This window comes from Miniopterus natalensis, chromosome 14 (assembly GCF_054644295.1).
Source record: "Miniopterus natalensis isolate mMinNat1 chromosome 14, mMinNat1.hap1, whole genome shotgun sequence".
Lineage (NCBI taxonomy): Eukaryota > Metazoa > Chordata > Mammalia > Chiroptera > Miniopteridae > Miniopterus > Miniopterus natalensis.
This window is the reverse complement of record NC_142094.1, coordinates 39,139,371-39,165,886: the sequence shown is the minus strand read 5'-3', so window position 1 is coordinate 39,165,886 and position 26,516 is coordinate 39,139,371. Positions and strand designations below refer to the sequence as shown.

General features: G+C 42.7%; 1 protein-coding gene across 2 annotated transcripts; it reads left to right on the top strand.

The window, feature by feature from the left end:
- Nucleotides 1–290: 290 nt before the first annotated feature.
- On the top strand, nucleotides 291–14,259 carry LOC107542552 (cytochrome P450 2C21-like). Of its 2 annotated transcripts, XM_016219871.2 has the most exons (9): nucleotides 291–470; nucleotides 3,413–3,575; nucleotides 4,366–4,515; nucleotides 7,666–7,826; nucleotides 7,976–8,152; nucleotides 9,129–9,270; nucleotides 10,360–10,547; nucleotides 11,835–11,976; nucleotides 14,078–14,259. In XM_016219871.2, exons 1-9 carry the CDS (start codon nucleotides 291–293, stop codon nucleotides 14,257–14,259), a joined length of 1,485 nt encoding a protein of 494 aa, XP_016075357.2. The 2 variants fall into 2 exon arrangements, with proteins under 2 accessions (XP_016075357.2, XP_016075358.2); XM_016219872.2 differs by lacking the exon at nucleotides 7,976–8,152 and having other exon boundaries at nucleotides 306–470.
- The last annotated feature ends 12,257 nt before the right edge of the window (nucleotides 14,260–26,516 follow it).

Here is a 26,516-nt window from a genome sequence, read left to right as displayed (position 1 = left end):
CACATCCGTGTATTGCGTGCTCACCACCCAAAGCCTGGTCTCCTTCCGTCACCATATATTTGACCCCCTTTACTTTCTTCATCTTCCCCGCACCCCCTTCCCCTCTGGTAACCACAATTCTGTCGCCTGTATCTGTGAGTCTTTTTCCTGCTGTCTTGTCTCTACCAGCAGGCCAAAGTACACCGGAGATAAAACAATATCCAAAAGTTCAGAGACTTGGTGCATGATGGGAGGTCAGTTTGTATTTAGTATTTATACAATCTTTGGGTTATGAACCTTCAGTTGCACTGATGCAAAGCCCACCGATGGATCTCACAGTCCTGTTGATTTGTCTTTGTTGTTTTCTTTTTCTTTTTCTATGGAACCGAAGATCTGCCCATGGCAAGCTGCCACCTGGCCCCACTCCTCTGCCAATCATTGGAAACATTCTACAGATAAATACCAAGAACATCGGAGAATCCCTAAGAAAGGTTCAGTATGATTAATTTTCTCCCAGTTATTTGCAATGAGTAAACAGAGATAGCCCTAGACTGTATCTAAGTAAAATATGGTCCCAGACACCGTGCTTTAAAGAAGTAGTTTTAAAGGGAAGTATCCATTGGGCACTCAGATATAATTTTATTTTTTAAAATTCAATTAAATTTACTGGGGTAGCACTGATTAATAACATTTTACAGGTTTCAGGGGTACCAGCCTGAAGCGCGTCGTCTGTGTATTGCACTGTGTGCTCAGTGTCCCGAGTCTGGTCTCCTGCCGTCACCATGCACTTCTCCCCTCCCCCCCAGCCCTCCTTCCCTTTTGGTAACCACCGTATGTTTGTGTCTATGAGTGTGTTTGTTTGCTTGTTGCTTTCTGTTTTAATCCCACATATGCATGAAATCCTATAGTCCCTTTCCTTTTCCACCAGACATGATTTTAAGTGGCGTGCAGCTAGACAGGGGCTAGAAGAGGGTGAGATTGTTGAAATTACCAAAAGTAGGAATTTCCTGCGCATATTGCGACCTAGGTCCTCTTTCTAGTAATTATTCCTTGGTGAACTCTAATGGCAATGAATCTACTTTCAATTAAAAAAATCTACTGATTTATAGAGGCACAACATTAAAATTTTCCTAAAAGCACACACCAATGTGATATTAAGGAATTAACTAAAGGTTCAGGAACTTCCACGGTTTCTTTTAAATTTCCTCAATGAATGAGTGAATAAGTGCTCTACTCTTAGCTATTTAGTAGCAATAGCTCTCTAAACCTTGAAGGAATTATTTGAAATCTGTCTCCTCTGAGACTGCTTGTTACCAGAGCACTGCCCCTTGCTTCTTCCTCTGTTTTGGGCTCTGGATTCAAAGGGATCGAGTCGGCACCCCAGAACATTTGTTAACTTAAAACCTTGGGCAAGTTTAAAAAATCTCTCTGAGCTTCAATTTCCATTTCTTTAAAAGGTAATAATTATTTTGCAGAAGTTATTAGTATATCATACATTCAACAGGCTACTGAATGCCTGCTTTGTATTAGGCACTATGTTAGGTGCTAGGGATTTTTTCGGTATTATTTTGTATTGGCTTCAGGTGTAGAGCCGAATGATTTGACAGTCATACACTTTACAAAGTGTTCCCCCTGATGCTTTCAGTACCCACCTGGCACCATACATGGTTATTGCAATATTATTGACTATATTCCCTATAATGTACTTTACACCCCCATGACTGCTTTGTAACTCCCAATTTGTACTTCTTAACCCCTTGGCCTCTTCCACCTAGTCTCCCAACCCCTCTCCCCTCTGTCAATCACCAGTCCCGTCTCGGTGTCTATAAGTCAGTTTCAATTTTGTTTGGTATTTTTGTTCTTTAGATTCCACGTATACATGAAATCATATGGTATTTGTCTTTCTCTGACTGACTTAGTTCATGTACCATAACACCCTCTAGGTCCCTCCCCGCAGTCACAGATGGTAAGATTTTACTTCTTTTTATGTGTGCTGGGGATTTTCAATGGTGAATGGAAAAAAAAAAGAACCTAGTATTATGGAATTTACAATCTAGAGGGTAGGCATGTATTTATGATACAACAATTCTAATAAGTGTACAATTTCAAACCGTGTAACAGGGACCCAGTAGAAAGAGGCCATGTAGTTTGGAGGACTGGGGAGGGAAGAACACTCTGCAAAGAGTTCTCTGAGGAATTGAGTTTGGAGCTGAGCTCCAAAGAAAGATTAGGTGTTAACCAGGCAAAAACCAGATAAAAGTTTGTCCCAGGCTTTTTTGATCCGGAGAAGAATTACTTGTTAGAGTCTCTGAAAAAGGACCAGTTTGGTCGTAGCCCAGAGAGTGATTAAAAACATCGTGTGAGGGGAGGCTGGAGAGGTCAGCAGGGGCCAGAGCATGCAGGTCTTACAGGATTTTAAGAGTATTGGTCTTTAGCGCAAGAACAATGTGATGCCACGAAGGTGCTTACAGGACTGTCATGTTAGCATTTGCCTGGTGAAAACATCACTCTGGAGCATGAATTGGAGAGTGAATGGTAAGGTAGCAAGACTCAAACACGGGACCGGTGGAAAGAGTTTAAGTCCCACATCATTAGTATACTAAATAAGCTTCCATAAGAGAAAGACCCCAATAACGCAATGGCTTAAAGAAGACAAGAGTTTATTTCTGTCTTTCATATGATTTAGAGATGATTGCTGGTGGGCTCTCTCTCTTCCATGAGGTCATTCAGAGAACCAGTTTTTCTCAGTCTTGTTTTTACCATCCTTTGCCCCTGGGCTATTGCTTTCATTTTCGTGGTCACAGTGGGGCCATCTCCATGTGTCATCTCAACCTACGAAAAAGGGAAGAAATGGAAAGCATCTTGTGACGATTTGTGCAACAGTGTAGGATTTGCACACGTCGCTTCTGCTAACATCAGTTCACGGGAGCTTAGTCTCATGGCCACACATGGAAGCTGGGAAGGCCTGTAATGAGGCTGCCATGTCTGTTTGTAGAAATAAAACGTAGAGTCTCTGGTGCTAAAAAGATGTAGAGAATGGATAATAAAGGGCAATTGTTTCTTTACACCTGGAGCAAGATGGAGAAACTTCCCTTAAACAGGAGAAACATATCATTTATTGTAACTATAGGAAGGAAGGAGACATTTGGAGCAGAGGTTTGGTAGAAAAAAATTAATGAAATAATATGAATAAAATTTATGACAGAGTCACACAGTAGAAGCTGAATAAAGGAAAACTATTGATGGTGATAATAATAGCAATAAAGTAATATGACTTCTTATTAAATTACTGGGTCTAGAAGTTGAAATATTTTATAATGGGTGAATGAATATTAAAATGTCTCTTCGGTAAGGTTAAGAATATTTCTCTCACTTATCTGCAGTTTTAGTTTTGAGATTCTCACTATCCTTGTGTCTCCTGTTCGTTTCCCAGCTGGCACAAGTCTACGGCCCGGTGTTCACGGTGTACTTGGGCATGCAGCCCACGGTGGTGCTGCACGGATACGAAGCAGTGAAAGAGGCCCTGATTGACCAGGGTGAGGAGTTTTCTGGAAGAGGGCATCTCCCAGTGTTGGACGTATTTGCCCAGGGGCGAGGTATGCTTCCATTTGGGGACCGTGCATGGATTTGCAAGTTGCAAAGATTCCACATAGGTGAAGGAATTGAGAAATCTTACGCATTTAGAGAAATTTATGGAAATATCATAATTCCAACATTTTCTATAAAGGATAATTATTCCATATTTAAAATGATGAAAGTGACACAACGTCTCCATGAAACAATAAATTCAATGAAAGCAAACTAACGAATGTTCTATGAATTTGTGACTAAGTCATGTTCATTTTAAATTATGGACTGTTAAGCATGAGAGACAGAGAGAAAAGGGGGGGAGGAGGTTGACTAAATTATTCTATTCGCCAAATATTTTGCTTTCTGTCCTGAGTCATGGGTGCCAAGAGATTATTTTAGAAAGCTTGCACAGTGTGCATGGAACCAACATAAATCTGGAATATTTCCAACCTCACCTTTAGTCTTCTCATCTTCTAAAAAGGATAAGAGATATTTGAATTCAATAGAAGATAAGCACAACTAGGCTGTGAAAAGAGGATTATGGAGAAACACATAGTAAGAATGGATTGGAATTGATATTAGAAAAAGATTTTTTACTTAAGAGTTTAGTAATACATCAAACCGAGAGTCTTGACATATTACTAAATGTTAGGCTGTGGTGAGAGAGAAGGCAGGCCAAGTAGGGCTCATTGGGAATTTCTGAGGCTGGCACCATTATATTTACATTTCTGCTTAAGTGACATTATCATTTTCTGAGCGAAAGACTCTCAGCTCGAATGAATGAAAATGAGAGTTATTTATTTTTCATCCTGATAGGAGTTGTTTTCAGCAATGGAGAAATCTGGAAGCAAACCCGGAGTTTCTCCCTCATGGTTTTGCGGAATATGGGAATGGGAAAGAAGACTATTGAAGACAGAATCAAAGAGGAAGCCTTGTGTCTTGTGGAAGCATTAAGAAAAACCAACGGTGTGTTTTCTTTATGTAATTAACAGAAATGCTTTGGGTAGACTGAATGCTATTGCAGATAGACTACAGAGAGATCCGACGGCTCAAGTACAGCGGAAGTTTACTTTTTGCTCACCTGGCAGGAGAAGAGGTGAAGTGGCTGGTTTTTTCAGGCTCTTCGGGTACCAGGTTGATAGGGGCTTTGATATCTTCCCCTTGTGGCTTCCGGTGTCACCCAGGATCCATCCCTTTTCACAGCAGTGGGAGGAGCAAAGGACAAGGGAAAGCGCCAGTCGTGTTTTGAGCGGGCCAGGCTTGGCGGTGGCACGCGAGCTGCTTTCCGGGGCGCGGTGACTCGCTCGCCTCTGGGCTGGCTTGCGGCCCTGGCGCCCTGCGAGAACACGACAGCATGGACTTTGGTGATCAGCCGGTAGTTCTGGCCACAGTAACCTGAAAAACTAAGTGATTTCTCTAGTAACTTCTTGAGAAACACTGCAAACATGTCGCAATATAGGTGCATCAAGTTGTTATGCTGCGCACCTTAAACATATACGTGTTGAATGTTAGTTACATCTCAGTAAAGGTGAAAAAGCCCTGGTGGTTCAGGGGTGGAATTTATGTCAAACCCTTTTCAATGCTCAGGGCTGTGCTGAGCCCCCTTAGGAGTGTAGGTGTGAAGGAAGGGAGCTGCTGTAGCACCCATCTGCTCAGTGTGTGCATATGTGTGTACATGTGCAGTGTGCATATGTGTGTACACGTGTGTATGTGTGTATGTGCGCCATGTGTATATGTGTGTTCATGTGCAGTGCGTGTATGTGCAGTGTGTATATGTACATGTGTGTGTATGTGCGGTCTGTATATGTGTGCATATGTGTGTATGCACCATCCAGGACAGGGAGAGGAGGTAGAAGAGAAAGGGGCGGGCAGGAGACTTAGCAGGAAACTAGTAAGATCAGGATCATGAAATATATGTGGTTTTTAGCCTCAATATTTAAATATTTTTCAAGAACATTATTAACTTAAATAATACTATATTCTATTTGGTGAACTGCCATTGTGTTTTTAAACTCTCCAGATGGGTTATTTCTCTTTTGCTGATATTAATATTATTACAAATATCTGCATAATTCTGATTTCTTCCTTAGAATAAATTTCTGGAAATAGTGGTAGAGTGTCAATGAACATTATTTGGACTTTTGCTACATATTATCTAGTAATGGGTGGAAGACCTAGAAGAAGAAGGGATAAGGGCATGAAGCTTGTACTGGGTATATTATTATGTAAACTTAGGTTTAAATTTAATATAGTAAATAAACATTTTTCACATGTTTAATTTTAAATGCTTTTAAAGAACATTATTAACAGAATAGTATACTATTCCTTATTTTGGATGTACCATAGTTTATTTAAAGAGACTTATTTTTGGTCAAATAGACTGTTTTCAGTTTTTGTTGCTTTTAATATGAAAAAAATGCAATCCATATTAATCATTGCATATCCCTGACTACTTTCTTAGAATAAAATTTTGGAAATGGAATTAAGTCAACCAATGTTGGATTTTGATACATTTTATCTGGGAAATGATTTTGTGCACTTAATTTATATGTCAAGCAGAATTTATTATTGACTGGTTCAACTTTTCCCATAGTGAATATGACCTTCTCAGTTTCCTGACCCATCAACACTGAGACTCTGCTTGGTTCCCCCTAGCTATGGGGACCTCACACCCTCGGGGCAGCCCATTTCATCTCTGGATAACTAACTGTTGGAAGTTTCTCTCACATGTTGAGCAGAACCTCTTTTCCTTGTAACTTCTACTTTTGATCCCTGCTAAGTTTTCGCCTTTCGGAATTATAGTGTTGTGGCAGTTACCCCACAGAGGCAGGATGGACCTCCCAACTAAAGTTTGGTTTAGATGTTAAGATTGAAACTGCTGCATGCCCCCCTCCCCCCAATAGGATATGAGCAGGTTCATTACTCACATAATGAGGCTTTCTTTGGAGGTGGGGTGGCTCCTAAGCAGATCACACAATGGCCTGACAGCAGGGAAAGGACACTGGCTTGAGGTTTCTATGGTGATTGGGGGGTGAGGTGTGGGTGGGGGTTCCCTGTGCCAGCCAGGGCTTGTGTGGGTTAAACACCCTGCTTGTGCCAAGGAGGGGACACCTGAGATTTTTTTTTATTGGTTTGTCCAGATGTGAGCAGAGGAAGAAAAGGTAAGGCTTAACAGCTGTCGGCAGCCAAATGCCAAAAAATGGAGTCATGTTCTTTATTACATGTAGGAAGCTTGTTTCCTATACTGTAACATATTTTTTCAAATATCTGAATGTAACTCCAATTTTTCTCATTTTTCTTCTCTTCTACAAGGAAAGCACACCCAACTTTTTTCAGCTGTGTTTTGTAAAATAAGATTTCAAATCTCCTCAGGGTCTTGATTTTCTTGCTGGGTTGCTGGGTCTCTCGCTGGGTTGCTGGGTTTCTGACGGGCCTTGTTGAGAAGCAGCCACATGGAGGCCTGCATTTTACACTTTCTGAGATATTTTCACTGTAGGAAAGAACAAAATCTTACCATTGTGACAGCAGGATGGACCTAGAGGGCATTATGCTGAGTGAAGTAAGGCAGTCAGAGAAAGACAAATACCATATGATTTCACTTATATGTGGAATCTAAAAAACCAAATAAATAAACAACCAAAACAGAAACAGACTCATAGACACAGAGAAGAGACTGGCGGCTGCCCGAGGGGAAAGGGGTTGGGGGGCTGGGTGAAAAAGGTGAACGGGTTGAAAAGCACAGACTGGTAGTTACAGAGTCGCCGGGGGGTGTAAAGTACAGCTTAGGGAATCTAGCCACCAATATTGTAATAAATAAATACATTTTTAAAAGATCTCCTTCTTGTGAATTGTCTTGTGGCTCTTATTTGGAGAATCGTATAAATAGGAGAATACTTGAGGGGAAATTAATACATTGGACTGGAGTAGACGGTTTTGTTTGGGGAAACGTAGTACATTTTATTTTAGGCATGTTGAGTTTATATCGATGGTGGCACATCTAGGTAATTCCTGTCCTTAAAAACATCTTTGGAGTTGACTTTTCTCAGTTATTTTACATAGTCAACTTAAGATTTAAATGCAAATTCTGCTCTAACTTTTGACTTACATTGTTTTTAGCATCTCCCTGCGATCCTTCTTTCCTCCTGGGCAGTGCTCCCTGCAATGTGATCTGCTCCGTTATTTTCCAGAGCCGTTTTGAGTACAATGATGAGAAATTGCTGACCTTGTTAAAGTATTTTCAAGAAAACTTCAAAATTTTATGCACCCCCTGGATACAGGTAAAGTCAACGTTCATTTTATGGTTTTTTAAAATGTTTTTATTGATTTTAGAGAGAGAGGAAGGAAGAGAGAGCAAAGTGTCTGATAGACAATAGAGGCCTACACGAGTTTGCTGAGTGAATTAATGAACAATTGTTTTCTCTTCCAGCTCTACAATTCTTTCCCTTCTTTAATACATTATCTCCCAGGAAGTCATAATGAATTATTTAAAAATGTTGCTGAACAGAATAAATTTATTTTGGAGCAAATAAAAGAACACCAGGCATCTCTGGATCTCAGTAACCCTCGAGACTTTACCGACTACTTCCTGATTAAAATGGAAAAGGTATAAATGGCCCTGATTTGCGGCTTCGTCTTTGTGGGTGATGTGACTCATGGATCAGTTTGTATCTTTCCAGTGAAACTGGGATAGTAAATCAAATGCTTCTTCCTAAAGATAGATTCATTGCTTGTACAACCTCTTACTTGTACAAACCGTACTGGGTACCTTGAGACAGTTTCAAATTCCCACTAAATGGTTCACAAGGTTTTATATTTACATTGTTAAAACTGGTTCTTTATTTGGAGCAGACTGAAGCACACACACACACACACACACACACACACACACACATGCAAACAAGCACACACATATTTAAGATTAATGATAAACAACACATGTCATGCATAAAATAAGTTCCATGAATGCAATGTGTAACATGTGAGGGAACCAAGGATGGACAGGAATCTAGAAAGGCTTACCTTGGGAAAGACGCTAGGAAATCTTCCCAGGTGAGGTAGTTTTAGAGGAAACTGACTTAGATTAACCGAGATGACAAAATAGGCCTAGGGGACTATGGTCAAGTGTGTGTATATCTCACAGAGGTTATCTTGATTGTAATTGAGGACCTGTCCCAGGCGTAGTGACTGGTGACATTGGGAATAGTGATGTGGTTAGGGGGCGGGTGGTTCTGGAGGCTTGAATGAGAAATTTAGACGTGATGAAATAGACAATAGAGGCTAGAACTGACGGTGAGTAGCCATGATGACTTGATAAAAATTATGTTTGAAAGAACTGAATGGCTCTCATGGGTGAGAAAGGGAGGAATCAGGAAGGACTTGTTGAAAGTTTATAGCTCTGATTTTATTTTAAAATGTTTGAAGGAATCCCAACAACTCATCTAACTTTACCTTCACTCTTTAATGTTGGGCTTAATTAGTGAAATAAGCAAATAAAGCAAATAATGACGTTATATTGAGTTATGTTATGATATCTCCAAAGCTCTTTTATTTCTCAAGTAATTCTAATACATCATTACTAGGAAAAGCACAACAAACAGACTGCATTTACCATGGACAACTTGATCACTACCCTATGGGATATATTTAATGCGGGAACTGAGACAACAAGTACCACCCTGAAATATGGACTCCTGCTCCTGCTGAAGCACCCAGAGGTCACAGGTATGATCCCAGATGATGGGCAGGATAAAATTCCAGGTAGAAATTGGCAGGCAACACTGATGACTATCCTACTCTTCACCTGCCTAGACAATATACAAGAAAATTTCTATCAATAATACATCTTCCTATCATTGAATGAATTAAATTCAAATTAGATTACTACAGAAAGAGGAAACAATATTTAAATAGAGGCAGAGACTGAAGGGCAGAGGTCACTGTTCTCACTGCATTGATGGACTGTCCTTGATTTGTGTCAGACCAGCTAGTCATCTGTCTAAGGGAGACGATAATACTTTCTAACACTCACAGAGTTGTTCCCACAAAGGAAAAGTTGATTAGCATTTGTTTTTAACTAATGAATAGTTTTACCTAGCTATATATTATTAACATGATATCCTTTGTAGGTAAAGTAAAAATATAATTCACTAACAACTTACTTTTAGTAACTTTATTCCATTTCCAAGATTGTGAGCTTGGGAGTGAGAAAGACCACAAGACACCTGGATGTCCTTAAGAAATATGTTGACTTTCCTCATTTTTAAGATATACAAACTAATACCCAACACATAGGACTGTTTTGAGAAATTATAAAGTAATATAATAATTAGTGTAGCATGCCTGCTAAATTTTGCATGCTAAATAGATGTTAATTTCTTGTTCCTATATGCCTAGTCCACTAAGCAGCTTATTTAATTGCTCTATTTATTAAGCATTTAGTGCACTGGGTAGTTCTTAACCCCTTGGAAGTTACATATTTAATAGAACAAAACTTCATACACAACGAGGTTAAACAACAACGTTTGTAGTGAGCTTTCAAGATCCAAGACCCCTGGGTCTATCAAACAAAAATACACAAAATAAAGAATCAGAGTTGAGAAATGAATTTCATGGTACCATTGTGTTTTGAATTGAAGTCTTTAATGAGATTCCAATTTGCCCAGGAGGCTGAAATTCTGTTTCTTTTTTCCCCTTATGGAGGTAACCATTGTAATTTTCCCTTCTCCCCATCTCCCACCACTATGTATTCAACATTAAGATCATTTCAAAAGTTCTTCCATTTCACATAAACTCTGATTTCCACCTCACCAGCTAAAGTCCAGGAAGAGATTAAGCGTGTGGTTGGCAGAGAGCGGAGCCCCTGCATGCAGGACAGGAGCCACATGCCCTACACAGATGCCATGGTGCACGAAGTCCAGAGATACGCTAACCTCATCCCCACCAACTTGCCCCATGTGGTGAACCAGGATGTTAAGTTCAGAGAATACTTTATTCCAAAGGTGAGAGAGATTTCCTTTACACCCCTCCATAGGAACCTTCGGTTTCCACTATCACTGCAGTAGAATTACAGGCTGCCTTCCTACAGGGATTGCACCTTCATGACTCAGGCCCAAGACCTCTGATGACATGCTCTCTTCCTTCTAGTTGGTTGATACTATTATTATTTTTTTAAATATGTTTTTATTGATTTTTTTTTTTTTTTTTGAGAGAGAGAGAGGAAGGGAGAGGGACAGAGAGAGAAACATTGATGTGGGAGAGAAACATCGAACGGTTGCCTCCCGTATGCACCCTCACTGGGGATTGAACCCACAACCTGGGTATGTGCCCTGACTGGGAATTGAACCGGTGACCTTTCGGTGCATGGAGCAATGCTCAGCCAACTGAGCCCCACAGGCTTGTATAAATATAATACTGCTTAGATTCCCACTGGATTTTCAGGACACTCTGCCTGTCCATTAGTCCAGCCTGCTGTCCAGCTCTCTACTTTCCAGTGTGTGCTTTATTACTCTGACCACTGAGCCAATATCCTACACTCTGCTTACCTCCTCAACTATCTGTCTCACCTCTCAAAATTTTCATGAAGAAAAAAAAAAAAAGCAACAATTCAATGGAAAGAACATAGTAGGAGGAGGGGGTACTTACTAGTTTCTTATTCTGATTGGGAAATAAAGGGTTTTCGAGAATATGGCCCCTCAGGTGGAGTTTTGAAGAGACCTCATACTTGGTTTCAAAGAGGATGAGCTGGAGCCCAGGTCAGAGTGGGTCAGGGGGTTGAGTGTTACCTGTGCATCAAAAGGTTGCCAGTGTGATTTCTGGTCAGGGCACATGCCCAGGTTGTGGGTTCGATCCCCGGTCTGGGCACTCCCCAGTTGGGGTGCTGTACATAGGATGTGATGCTTCTCTCTCACATCAATGTTTCTCTCTCTAAAAAATTCAATAAAAACGTAAAAAATAAAGAGAATCAGCTGGATTTTCAGTGACATTAGCACTTTAGACAATAGCGCAATTTATTAAGAATAATGCACTCCAGGGAACCTCCTTAATTTTTTGAAAAGCAAGCTCTGGTGTCAGGCGTGGAGCCAATGGCCAACACCCTGGACTGGCACTATGTGATTTAATCCCTGTTAGGCTTGGTCATTAATTTGCTCTGTGACATGAAGTAAATAGATTCTCCTTTTTATGCCCCAGTCTCCTCATCTAGAAAACAAAAGGATTAGATAAGGGACTTTTTTTCAAGCTTTATAACCTTCCTTGTAACCCTGTTTACCTGTTTCTCTTTCTCTCAGGGCACATCTGTAGTCACATGTCTGACTTCCATCCTGCACAGCGACAAGGAGTTTCCCAACCCAAAGAAGTTCGATCCCGGCCACTTCCTAGATGAAAGCGGCAACTTTAAGAAGAGTAAATACTTCATGCCTTTTTCAGCAGGCAAGCAAGCTCCATTTTTATCTGTGCATCAGGGGTCAAATGAGATGAGGAAGCACTTGGCATGCAGGCTACTCCAGGCTGGACAAATTGTCATTTGCATGAGGCTAGAGGCACCACTCCCCGAGCCTAGGTTATTGCTCATTGGAGTGGAGGCTGCTCAGAGTCTGTCCCAAAGGCCACTGCTGAGTCTCTGAGAGCTCCTTCCAGAAGTTCAGTTCTGCTTAGACTCCCCTCCCCTGAGAAGCCAGTTCATTCCATACACTTCCTACATACCAGGCTCATGCTCCCATCCAAGGGTAAAATGTGAATAGGGAACAGAGCCTCTCTCTTAAGAGACAGGGAAGCAAATTCATGGGCAGTGAGACCCCAGAGAGACACATGGTCTTCGAGGGACTGTTGTGGGAGCCCAGACAGAGGAGCTCCTGACTCTTGGCTTTTGGGGGGCAGAGGCAGAGGCCAGAGTAGCTGGAGGGTAAGGGAGAGTTTCCTGCAGGAAGTAGCATTGCAGTAGCTTCTTTCAGTTTGTCAGAGTCTTGGAAAGAAATGGGTGGCATCCTCCAAAAGGTCAACTGAAGACGGTTTCATGAAAAGACCTGTTCAGAGGTGTGGGAGGGTTAAGGGAGGTTATGAGGCCTGCCAAAGCACTCAGGGGCTCGCACCGTCCTAGGCTGGAAGGGACGAGGGAAGGAGGCTGTTACTGGAACCCTAATATCTTTTTTTTTTGGAACCCAAGTAGAACTTCAGCAAAGAGAGAAGGGACACCCCAACAGGAGATGTGTCTATAGGTGGAGGAGTACAGCCGTTGTGTAGTCTGCGGCCCAGCAGGGTGGGACTGAGGAAAGAAATACCCTGGCCATTTCAGTAGCTCATTCTTTGAGTTTATTTGGAATCCAGAAGGAACTAACTTCTGGGTTTATGCAGTCCATGGAAATCAGTTTCCTGAACACAGAGTAAGCATGAGACGAACCTGAAAGGATGCAGAAATAGAGAATATTTAGCGCACTCCAAAGGAGAAGCAGTGGGGATACTACAGGGTGAGGGCCTTTCCTATAGAAGTCACGGTCACCGAGACCAAAATGGGAGATTTGCTCCTGATTGGATGTCTAAGAAAAGAGGCATCAAGCAACCTTGGGTCTTGTAGCAAGATTATGTACGATTCCCAGAGATGATCCCAAAGCAAGACACTGCTCTACGCCTCATCTTCTTTCCTGTATAAGGAGGCTGCTCGGGATTTCTATTCACATCACAAGGCTTGCAGGCTCCCTTTTGTCCTGGTGCTGTGGCTGTCATTCCAAGATCCAAGGCTTTACCTTAAGAGCTTATATTCCAGTCTGTGAGACAGATGAGTAATGAGAATTTCACGTGAGGTGTGCTGTGTTAGAAGCATTAGTGGGGGTTGTGGAAAACAGATAAGGGAGTGAGGTGCATACCCTGAGTATGTCAGAGACATCTGTGTGGAATACATGACATATGAGCTGGATCTAGAAAAATGGAGCAAATATCAGCCGCAGAGCAGAGGGGAAGGCTGTCCCATTTGGAGGAATGGTTGGAATCGGGGATAACGTCTGAAATTGCCGGTCTGTTTGGGGATTCGTGAATGGCTGTGCTTGTGACTAGTTGTGATGTTTCTTTTTATACCTGGAGATGATAGGCTCTTGAAATTTTTTAAAGCGAGGATGTGACAAGGTTAAGATTATGCTTTAGAATACAGACAAGGAGACATAAACCTATTGTTGAGCCCTGGGCTGGAGGTAGACAGAAAAGTACAGTATGTGTCTCATGCCAATTGGGGTAGGTGAGTGACGAGAGAGAGAGAGAGAGAGAGAGAGAGGGAGAGAGTGTGTAGATAGGTGTCACTGACAGGCCTCAGCAAAGCCAATCCAATGCGGGTGCACAGAAAAGTTTTTTTCACGTAGCATACACACACAAACATGTGCTGAGGAAATGAAGAAAGCCAGGTTTCGATGCAGGTAGGAGAAGCCATAGGTTAATTAGTCTTTTAAAAATATGTTTGTTTATTTACTTGCTCCATATTTTTTAAGCCTGTGTGCTAACTCAGAAATAGAATCAAATGAATATTTAATTTATGTGTCATTTTTAGGAAAACGAGCTTGTGTTGGAGAAAGCCTGGCCCGCATGGAGCTGTTTTTACTATTGACTCACATTTTACAGCATTTCACCTTGAAGCCTCTGGTTGATCCGAAGGACATTGACACCACCCCCTCTTGCATCGGGTTATGCTCTCTACCGCCCTCCTATGAGCTCTGCTTCATTCCAATCTGAGGAAGGGACAGGCTCATCCGAACGAGCCAGATGCTTTCTATCCACCTTTCTTAACAGGAGGAATGACATTACTGAGCTCTGTGTCTTCTAATTTCCCCACCCTTTAAGAAATAAAACTATAAAGCTTCTAATGTGAGACATAAGAAAGTCTTTATGACCTTGAACTCTGCAAAGATTTTTCAAAAATGGGCCACAAAAAGCACTAATTATAAGAGATCGATAAGTAGGTCTTTAGTTAAATTAATAGTTAAACTCCTACCTATTCATCAAAAGATACCATTTAGGATCATCCAAGGCAAGGTACAGACTGGGAGAAATATTTGTAATGAATATATCCACAAAAGGACTTATATCCTTTTATAAGGAACTAAATAACCACGAAGACACCCCAAATGTTTTTTTGTTTCCTTTATTTTTTTATGTATGACTTTTTTTTTTTTTTTTTTTACCTTTTAAATTTATCTTTATTGTTGAGAGTATTACAGGTATACCATTTCCCCCCCCAATTGACCCCCTCCACTTCGCTCCCACCCCCTCCCCAGGCCTTCACCCTGTTATTGACTGTGTCCATGGGTTATGCATATATGCATATAACTTCTTTGGTTAATCTCTTCCCACCCCCTACCCCCTTCCCCCTTTCCTCTGAAATATGACCGTCTGTTGCATGTGTCAATGTCTCTGGATCTATTTAGTTCATCAGATTCTTTTGTTCATTAGCTTCTTCTTAAAGAAGACCCTTCAACATTTCCTGTAGTGCTGGTCTGGTGGTGATGAACTCCTTTAGCTTTTTCTTATCTGTGAAGCTCTTTATTTGACCTTCAATTCTAAATGATAGCTTTGCTGGGTAGAGAAATCTTGGTTGTAGTTCCATGTTTTTCATCACTTTGAATATTTCTTGCCACTCCCTTCTGACCTGCAAAGTTTCTGTTGAGAAATCAGCTGACAGTTGTATGGGTGCTCCCTTGTAGGTAACTAACTGCTTTCCTCTTGCTGCTTTTAAGATTCTCTCTTTGTCTTTAACCTTTGGCATTTTAATTCTGATGTGTCTTGTTGTGGGCCTCTTTGGGTTCCTCTTCTTTGGGACCCTCTGTGCTTCCTGGACTTGAAAGTCGATTTCTTTCCCCAGGTAGGGGAAGTTTTCTGTAATTATTTTTTCAAATACGTTTTCAATTCCTTGGTCTCTTTCTGCCTCTTCTGGCGCCCCAATAATACAAATGTTGGGCTCCTTGAAGTTGTCCCAGAGGCTTCTTATACTATTTTCATATTTCTGGATTCTTTTTTCTTTTTGCTCTTCTGGTTGGGTGTTTTTTGTTTCCTCATGTTCCAAATTGCTGATTTGATTCTCAGCGTCCTCTAACCTACTGTTGATTCCATGTAAACTATTCTTCATTTCAGTTTGTGTAGCCTTCATTTCAAATTGGTACTTTATTATGTTATCGATTTTCTCAGTTATTTCCCTAACAGTCTGCTTAAACACCCTTATAACCAAAATTCCAAACTCTCTATCTGTTAGCTTGCTTGGATCTATTTCATTTAGTTCCTCTTCTAGAGATTTCTTCTATTCTTTCCTTTGTGACATGTTTCTTTGCTTCCACATTTTGGCTGCTTCCAGGTGTTTGTTTCTATGTATTAGGTAGAGCTGCTATGTCTCCTGGAATATGTAGAGTGGCTTTGTGTAGTAGGTGTCCTGTAGAGTCCAGTGGCTCAGCCTCCCCAGTCACCTGAGCTGGGCCTTCTAGGTGCTCCCCTGTGTGGGCCGTGTGCACTGTCCTGTTGTAGTTGAGCCTTGGTTGCTATTGATGTCACTGGGAGGAACTGACCCGCTGATCAATCAGCTGTGAGAACCAGCTGCAACTACAGCCAAAGAGCTGCTGTACTGGAGAGGCCCCTATGGAGCAGGATTTACTTCAGTGGAGCTTTGGTGTTCACCAAGTGCACCCCTTGAGTGTGTCACTCGTGGCTGTGGTAGGGTTGTAATCCAGTGTGGTCGAGCCTGACCACCAGATGCACTGTCTTTGGGGCCACTGGGAGGTGCAAAGTCAGCCTGTGCCAGTGCCTTGCCCGGGACCACCCAGCATGAGCTACACAGCAAACTGTAGTTGACTGCTACTTGTGCTGAGCTTTGCGTTGTCCAGGAGAGGCCAAGCTATGAGCCAGTGCAGGCTGCCGCTAGTGCCAGGCCTGGGGCCGCTTATCAAGTTGTATGGGGCCCACTGCTGCTTGTTTGAGAGATTTTAGGAAAGTCCTAAGCATGGGGCTCGAGAGGCCACTTGCATAGAAAAGCCCCTGGAAATGGCTTGGATGAGCTGCAGGTGGGGAGGGGCGGGGCCTCCGGGAATCACGGGGCGGGGCCAAAGGTGTGAGTCAGGTGCTGGCGATTCAAATATGGTGCCTGCCTGCCGGCTGTGTGCGGGGAGGACTCACCAAAGGAGCAATGGCCTCTGCCAGCTCTTCTGCCTGGGAGGAAGCCGCCCCTCCACCTCTTTCCCTGATTTCAGGCAGGTTAGTTCCTCCCCGAGTGTCCCGGGTCCTTTCAGGCTGCTGCCCGGTGCTGGGCTCAGAGGGAGCGCGCCCCAGTGAGTCCGTGCGCGGGCCCTTTAAGAGGAGCTGCCTGGGGCTCCCGTGGCCTCCGCGACCCTCAGCAACAGTCCCTGCTGGTTTTCACAGCCCGGAGTTGTGGGGACGTCTCTTCCCAGCCTGGAGCCCTGGGCTGGGGGCCTGCGGTGGGGCTGGGACCCCTCCCTCCTCCCGGAAAACTCCGCCGCCGAGATTCCCTCCCGGGTTTCAACCGTGGCACCAGGTGTGGGCCCGCAGCCGCGTCTCTGTGATTCAGCCCTGATCCGCCCACTTCTCCGTCCCTCCTGCCGGTCTCGGTGCTTCTTCAGGTCCCTGGTTGTGGGGCTTCTGTTCAGCCAGGTTTCAGGAGGCTCTGAGTGACGGTGGTTCTGTATTTTAGTTGTCATTTTGATGTGGTTGCTGGAGGTGGCGGGTGTAGCTGTTACCTACGCTGCCATCTTGTTTTCCTCCCCCAAATGTTTTTTAAACGGGCAAAATGTTTGAGTAGCCACTTCACAGAAGAGGATTTTCATGTCAATAAATGTGAGACAAGCTACTCAACTTTATTAGTTATGTGGGGAATAAAAATTAAGGCCACAATGAATTTTCACATGTATGTACCATCTGCTAAAATACACGTTTCCTGTGAGCAAGGATCTTTGTTTGGCTCACTAATAGATATCAGTTGGCTGGAGCAGTGCCTGGCACATATTGGCCCAAAGATATTTGATAAATGAATGACTACTTTAATGAATGAATGACTGAATGAATGGTTTGTGGGAATGTGAATTCATGCATTGTCTTTGAAGATCAACTTGACCATATCTGTTAAAATGTAAATGCACCTACCCATCTTTCAAGCAATTCCACTTCTTAGGTATTAATTTTCATGGATATTCTTGAGTGTGTACCTTAATATGGATGCGGATGTTCATTTCATGATTATTCACAATAGACTTGAAAATAATTAAAGTGCTACTGGAGGTGGTAAGTACATTGTGGTGCCTCTTTACGATGGACAAATATGCAGTAGGTAAAAGCGATCGTCACAATGGTATAATTTTGAAGAATTCATGATGGGGTAAGCTCTATTCTCATATGGAAACAATGTTCTCAGTCCTTATAACTCAGTGAAATTGGTACAGTTTAATTCACCCCCATTTAACTGATATGGACACTGAGGCACAAACATGTTTATGAACATGTCCAAAATCACAAGTCTAGTAAGTGGTCCAGACTCTCATGAAACCCAAGTCTAAAGAAACAAAATATTGCCCAGCCAGGTGTGGCTCAGCAGTTGAGCATTGACCTATGATCCAGGAGATCTAGGTTCGATTCCTGGTCAGAGCACATGCCCGGGTGGCGGGCTCGATCCCCAGCAGGGGACTTGCAGGAGGCAGCCGATCAGTGACTCTCATCATTGATGTTTCTCTCTCTCTCTCCCTCTACTTTCCTCTCTCTGAAATTAATAAAGACATATTTTTTAAAAATAATAAAATAGCCCGGCCAGGCGTGGCTCAGCGGTTGAGCATCGACCTAGGATCCAGGAGATCAGGGTTCGATTGCAGGTCAGGGCACATGCCCGGGTTGCGGGTTAGGCAGCCGATCAATGACTCTCTCATCATTGATGTTTCTTTCTCTCTCTCTCCCCCTCCTTTCCTCTCTCTGAAATCAATAAAGATATGTTTTAAATAATAATAATAATAATAATAATAATAATAAAATAAGGAAACAAAATATCTCTCAGCTGGTCCTTAGGCTTCATTCTTACTCTACTGATTGTTTTACAGAAAGAGACTAGTTTTCTCTATTAAGTATCTGTATTCTGTTCTTGTTCGGGTTTATACATCTACCTGATTAAGACGTCAACCTCTATCCCCATCTTGGGTTGCACTCAGTGAAGGCTCTCTCCCATCCACCTAGAATCTTTTCCACCCCACATCTCTGAACCTCTACATATACCATTCAGCCCAGCTGAAATTCCTTCCACTGTCCATCGTTACAAATATTTTAAGATCTACACTAAGCCTCATGACATGCAGGAGGTCTACCTAAGTTAAGCCATCTCTTTCCACTCTCCCATACACTGTGTACAATGGTCATGTCCATTTTTATACTATGGCATAATATTTTGTATTTTCTAACTTGTTTGTAATTGTTTCCATTTTACCTGACATATGTGTTCTCTCTCTCAGGTAGATTATTAGTAAGTACCTAAAGAACAGGGTCCATGTATTCTAGATAGTTAACAATTCTGTTTTGGGTCTTCCATGATGCTTAGTACAGGTTTATGCAAGCAATGGGCACTTAAAGTGCTGGTCAAGCATTTCTTGCCTATTTAAACATCCCTAGTAACTACAGAATTAACAAACAACAAAATCACCAGCAATCAAAATTTACCTCTTCTGTTTTGATCAGAAAACAATCAGTGAAGTCCCAAGGCTTGTCAGTGTCCAATGATTCTTGGTGTTCTTTTATTTTTTCCCAAACATAACTTTTAAAAGAAACAATAATATTTTTAAGTAATTTGTTATGAATCCCTGGAGAACAATCAGTGAAAGCAGGGAAATTATTACAGATATAAAAGAGAAAAACTGAATTTAATAAGTAAACATTTCTTGAAGACATAAATAGCATATGTCAAACCCTGGTTAGATCCTGGAGCGACAAAGATGAATAAAAAATATTCTCCTTCTTTTGAAGGAACTTCTTACTGTACACATGAAGTAATTTTTATGCTGATAGAAATAGCTGAGGGAGAAAATCCTGACCAGAGGATCAAAGACGATAATTATATTCTATATTTACACATCATTTTTGTAGTATAAAAGCATATTTACCCCAATTATCTGTTTTGTTCTGTTTTTTACATCAATTCTTCTCTAAAGCCTTGATATAGCATGAATTACCATGATACACATTGCGAAGGCTGATAACAGAGGTTAAGGGGGTTTGGGAAACCTGATAGAGAGCTCAGAACTAGTCCCTGCTGTTTCTATTTCTATCAAGCAGCCTCAGAAATGAAATTGGGATTTTAGAATTGCATGGGGCTTGAAGATACCGTGAAATCCAATTGAACATTTTAAGGTTAGAGGAACTGTGCAGGGCAATGAAGAGATTGCTCTAAGATCACACAATTATCTTTCAGATATAATGCAGGACATGCCAGCTCAGCACCAGATAACACTGAGATGTTTGTTCATGGTTAATACACCATGAAATCCAATGGTTTGTCATCTCTAAACCACTTATCTTGTCACCTAGAATCCTAGATGACAAGATAACATCCTTGCAACATCCTTGGTCCCAAACATTCTCCCTCCAGGACACCCTAAATTAGGATAGTTCTGCCAGGTGATGTGATGAACAAGTCGCTAAGTGTCAATTGGAGGGCAGCTCTTGTGTGCAGATGCAACACAAAAAACAAGCCAACTATGATCATGCTGCAGCTCCCAGACATGGAATCTCAGGTCGTTCATGACCCCAGGGGAGCACTGGGCAGGGAGCATTTGCTCCCTAATCTCTGTGCATGGGGTGCTGCTTCCCCTAAGGCAGGAGGGTCCCACATCCCTCTCCTGAGTCTCTCCTTGAGTGTCAGACTGTCCTCATTCTCCTCATTTCCCAATCTGAAGTTTCCCTGAATCCAAAAGGACTGGTCCTAAAAGTCAAAGAAAAGGAAGCCCTTCCTTTTCCTATGGTCCTGGCCTGAGTCCCTGTTTTTCTTAGAACCAACCTCTGAAAGGCCTGGGGCTCCAGGGATAGACCCTGAGAATGAAGCCTGTGAGGAACCTCACTTCCAGGTGTGGCTCTGCTGGACTCCTCCCCTCCAAAGGGTGTGCAGAGATGATAGAGTCAGGGGTTCAAATCTGGACAGCCCAGCTGCCCCAGCCTGTTCCCAGGGACTCGCCGTAGGGCAGGAGCTGAAGGGCTGGAATGACAGTGGTTCCCTTTCATCAGTCCAGCGACGTGGTAAAGTCAGTCCTGATGATGATGGAGCAGCTCATGAAGCCTCGCTTCCCCACGGATAACAATGCTTCAGTCTGGAGAAATGGCTCCCGAGAAAACATTCATGGAAGTCCATGGAGAGTCCCCCAGGTCGGGCAGATCCCAGAGGGGTAGCTGTGCAAAGAACGTGTAAGAGGTGGTTGTCTGAGGGTGAAGCTGTTCAGCCAAGACAAGACCTAGTGGTTTTGCTTGTGTTCACTTTGCATCTCGACGGTATTATAGTTTTCAGAATAGTTTTATTAAACAGACATCATTTGTGTTTTTATTCTTTTGTACTGTCTAGATAATATAAGTAACAAGTCTTTTTTAAAAAGAGATGTATATTTTATTTTATTATTTTTACTATTTTAAAATATGTCTTTACTGATTTCAGAGAGAGGAAGGGAGAGGGGAGAGAGAGAGGAGCATCAATGAGAGTCATTGATCGGCTGACTCCTGCACATCCCCTCCTAGGGGTTGAGCCCAAAACCTGGGCATGTGCCCTGACCAGGAATCGAACCACGATCTCCTAGATCATAGGTTGATGCTCAACTGCTGATGCGTGCCGGCCAGGTGGTTACAAATCTTCACCCAATAGGTCAGTCTACCTTCCCTAAGGAACACATTTTCTGTGAGCAGTTTGGCTCCCAGTATCACTTGATGCATCAAAACACTCTTCCTTCTTTTCATGTTCTCTGTACCATCATGGTAAGAGAAGGCAAAAGATACTTCTGGGCCTTAATATATATCTGTTGCTTAAAATAATAGTTGTGAACTGAGTGTTGAGTGGTGAGACGTTTGTGGAGGGCCAGAGACGAGACGCTCCGAGGGCTGCGCCCCTGGCTGTGTGGGGCCCAGGCAGCAGTTAGGTCTCTCTCAGCAGTGCAGGTGTGCTGGAGGGTGGGCTTGCAAATGGGATCCCTCATATCAGCTTCCCCTCAACAGGGCTTTCCCTTCTGCACTCAGAGCTGCCCCCATTTGCTGGTAGGTTCCAGGGTAAGGAGCTCCCAGGGCGATCCCAGGCCTCTCCTCAGATTCATGTGTCCTCAGTGAACCTGGAGGGACCCAGGAGACCCTCCACTCAGCACTCAGCAGCAGCTCCAACACCTGCTGCTCTGGGAATCCAGGGCAGACTCCTCTGCATCCTGTGCCTTGAGACTGCTCTTTGGGAGCAACAACCTCGAGCCTGGATTGTTCCCTCCTCCTCACACTGGGAGCCCCTGCACAGAAGATGCATGACTCATTGATTGATGATGGGACCCCTGAACCTCCATGGCAGGAACCAAAGTATAATACAAATCACACCATACAAAACCAGCACATCCCCACCCCTTGTCAAATTTGCATCACCGCTTTCAGCCATATTTCACTTCCAAGAGCAAAATGTTGCTTCCACCTAGCATGACCCAACTATTCCTGGTACAACCCAAAACACCCTAACCCTGTCCCCCAAAGAAAACAGTGAAGTTCCATATTCTCCCAATATACCTTTAGGAAATATTTAACCCTTTTCTAACTGAGTCAAACTCTTCTTTATTTAATACCCTGAAATACACGCTTAATCTCTACTAACACATTTTATACTTGCCAGTAGGGAAACGGGAAGATAAAAAAATAAAGAAAAAGAGTTGATATTATATAACGTATACAAATAAATTCATATTAAAGAAAAATATAAGTACTACAGTTCTCTCTTCTGTGACTGACCACATGGTGTTAAGTAATACGCATAACTTCCTTCTTCTACTACCCGGTCCAATTTGGACACTGATTCATCATGATTATTTACCTGTTGAGGTGGTCCAGGTTTTCATTCTTTTTTTCTTTCTTTTTATTTAAAAAAAAATACTTTATTGATTTTTGGAGAGAAAGGAAGGGAGAGGGAGAGAAACATTGATGTGAAAGTGTAGCATCAATCAGCTGTCTCCTGCACACCCAGGTATCAAGCCCACAACTCAGGCATGTGCCCTGACCAGGAATTGAACCAGCAACCTTTTGGTGCACAAGATGACACCCAACCAACTTAGTCACACCAGCCAGGGCTCAGGCTTCATTCTTTTGATAAGAGTTCAACTTTTGCATTTTCCCCCTAGGCTTTTCTGTTATACCCCGCTACGTCCCCTCCTGCCTATGGTTACATAGACACATTCTCTCCCTCACAAGTTAGGATGATCATTAAAAAATTTAACACACCCTTTAAATTTACCAGCATTTAGGTAATATATCTAATTTTCCATTCCTCTCATCCCCAAGTATACTGTTAGCTGTCTAACTTCTTGGATACAATCATCACACTTTTCCAGATTTTCTTAATTTTTGGTGTAGGGAGAAATTATATATTGTTTATACTTACCAAGAATTGCTAAAATATACTACCTAGTAATTCTTTCAGAATGGGTATGAGAGAAATAAAGTTTCTGAATTCTTCAGTATCAAAAAATATCTTTGTTTTACCCTCAAAATCAAATGTCAGTTTCGCTGGATATAGGATTCTAGGTTTAAAGCCTTTGCCTGCAGAACGCTGATGATACTGCCCCATTGACTTTTAGCATCCAGACTATCCAATGATAAGTCAGCTGTCAATCTGATTCTTGTTCCTTTGTAAGTTTCTCTTTTTTCTCCCAAGAAGCACTTATGATTTTTTCTTTATCATTCCAATGCCCAAATTTCACCAAGAAATATCTAGGAGTGAGGCTCTTTTAATCAATTTTACTGGGTACTTGATAGGCACTGACAAACTCAAGACTTGAATCTTTCTTTAGCTCTGTAAAGTTTTCTTCAATTAATTCCTTAACTATTTCCTCTCGCCATTCTCTTTATTTTCTCTTACAGGAATTCCTATCGAATGGATATTTGAGCATCTGGAACTATCCTCTATGTTTCTTCTTCTATCTTTACTATCTGTTTGCCATTTGCCCTGTATCTTTAGATAATTTTTCAATTTGACGTTTTAGAATGTTTATTTTCTCCTTCAGCATGTCTATTCTGCCACTCAGAGTAGCACTCAAAGTTTTCATTTCAAAGACTGGCAATTTTTTATTATATTTATATTTATAAAAATATTTTTAAATTTTTTTCTAACGATAAACCTCAAACTAACACTAGCCCTAGGTATAATCAGAACCTTAACTATATAGGTAATACAAACACTCAACCAAACCCCAACCCTATGTCTATTCCTAACCCTAACCATATTGCTAAACCGAACCCTCAACCTAACCCTAAACTTAGCTCTATCGAACACAGAAAGACATCCATAACCCAAAAACTAACACTAACCCTAGGTTTAATCTTAACCCTAACCATATCTCTAAGCCTAAATCTCAACCTAACCGTAACCCTAGGTCTAATCGGAACCGGAAACAACTCCCTAACCGTAAACCTCAGCATAACCCTAACATTAGGTCTAATCCTAACCCCAACCATCTTCCTAAACATAAACCTCAATATAAACCTAACCCTAAGTCTAAACCCAACTCTAACAATCTCGCAAACTCAACTAACACTCAACCATAACCCTAGGTCTAATCCTAATGCGAACCAGTTCTCTAACCCTAGCCATAAACATAAACCTAATCCTAGGTCTAATCCTAATGCTAACGATGTCTCTAAACATAGCCTCCAACATAACGCAAGACATAGGTCTAATCCTATCGCTAACCATCTCTCTAAACCAAGCAATCAACATAACCCTAACCCTAGGTATAATCCTAACCCGACCCAGCACTCTAACATTAGCCCTCAACATAACCCAAAACCTAGGTCTAATCATAACCCGAACCAGCTCTCTAACCCTAGCCCCCATCATTACCCTAACCCTAGGTCCAATCCGAAACCTAACCCTCTCTCTAACCCTAGCCCTCAACATAACCCTAACCCTAGGTCCAATCCCAACCCTAACCGTCTCTCTAACCCTAGCCCTCAACATAACCCTAACCCTAGGTCCAATCCCAACCCTAACCGTCCCTCTAGCCCTAGGCCTCAACATTACTCTAACCCTAGGTCCAATCCCAAACCTAACCGTCTCTTTAACCCTAGCCCTCAACATAACCCTAACCCTAGGTCCAATCCCAACCCTAACCGTCTCTCTAACCCTAGCCCTCAACATAACCCTAACCCTAGGTCCAATCCCAACCCTAACTGTCTCTCTAACCCTAGCCCTCAACATAACCCTAACCCTAGGTCCAATCCCAACCCTAACCGTCTCTCTAACCCTACCCCTCAATATAACCCTAACCCTAGGTCCAATCCCAACCCTAACCGTCTCTCTAACCCTAGCCCTCAACATAACCCTAACCCTAGGTCCAACCATAACCCTAACCGTCTCTCTAACCCTAGCCCTCAACATAACCCTAACCCTAAGTCCAATCCCAACCCTAACGGTCTCTCTAACCCTAGCCCTCAACATAACCCTAACCCTAGGTCCAATCCCAACCCTAACCGTCTCTCTAACCCTAGCCCTCAACATAACCCGAACCCTAGGTCCAATCCCAACCCTAACCGTCTCTCTAACCCTAGCCCTCAACATAACCCTAACCCTAGGTCCAATCCCAACTCTAACCGTCTCTCTAACCCTAGCCCTCAACATAACCCTAACCCTAGGTCCAATCCCAACCCTAACCGTCTCTCTAACCCTAGCCCTCAACATAACCCTAACCCTAGGTCCAATCCCAACCCTAACCGTCTCTCTAACCCTAGCCCTCAACATAACCCTAACCCTAGGTCCAATCCCAACCCTAACCGTCTCTCTAACCCTAGCCCTCAACAAAACCCTAACCCTAGGTCCCATCATAACCCTAACCGTCTCTATAAACCTAGCCCTCAACATAACCCTAACCCTCTGTCCAATCCCAACCCTAACCGTCTCTCTAACCCTAGACCTCAACATAACCCTAACCCTAGGACCAATCCCAACCCTAACCGTCTCTCTAACCCTAGCCCTCAACATAACCCTAACCCTAGGTCCAATCCCAACCCTAATCGTCTCTCTAACCGTAGCCCTCAACATAACCCTAACCCTAGGTCCAATACCAACCCTAACCGTCTCTCTAACCCTAGCCCTCAACATAACCCTAACCCTAGGTCCAATCCCAACCCTAAGCGTCTCTCTAACCCTAGCCCTCAACATAACCCTAACCCTAGGTCCAATCCCAACCCTAACCGTCTGTCTAACCCTAGCCCTCAACATAACCCTAACCCTAGGTGCCATCCCAACCCTAACCATCTCTCTAACCCTAGCCCTCAACATAACCCTAACCCTAGGTGCCATCCCAACCCTAACCGTCTCTCTAACCCTAGCCCTCAACATAACCCTAACCCTAGGTCCAATCCCAACCCTAACCGTCTCTCTAACCCTAGCCCTCAACATAACCCTAACCCTAGGTCCAATCCCAACCCTAACCGTCTCTCTAACCCTAGCCCTCAACATAACCCTAACCCTAGGTCCAATCCCAACCCTAACTGTCTCTCTAACACTAGCCCTCAATATAACCCTAACCCTAGGTCCAATCCCAACCCTAACCGTCTCTCTAACCCTAGCCCTCAACATAACCCTAACCCTAGGTCCCATCATAACCCTAACCGTCTCTCTAAACCTAGCCCTCAACATAACCCTAACCCTCGGTCCAATCCCAAACCTAACCGTCTCTCTAACCCTAGCCCTCAACATAACCCTAACCCTAGGTCCAATCCCAACCCTAATCGTCTCTCTAACCCTA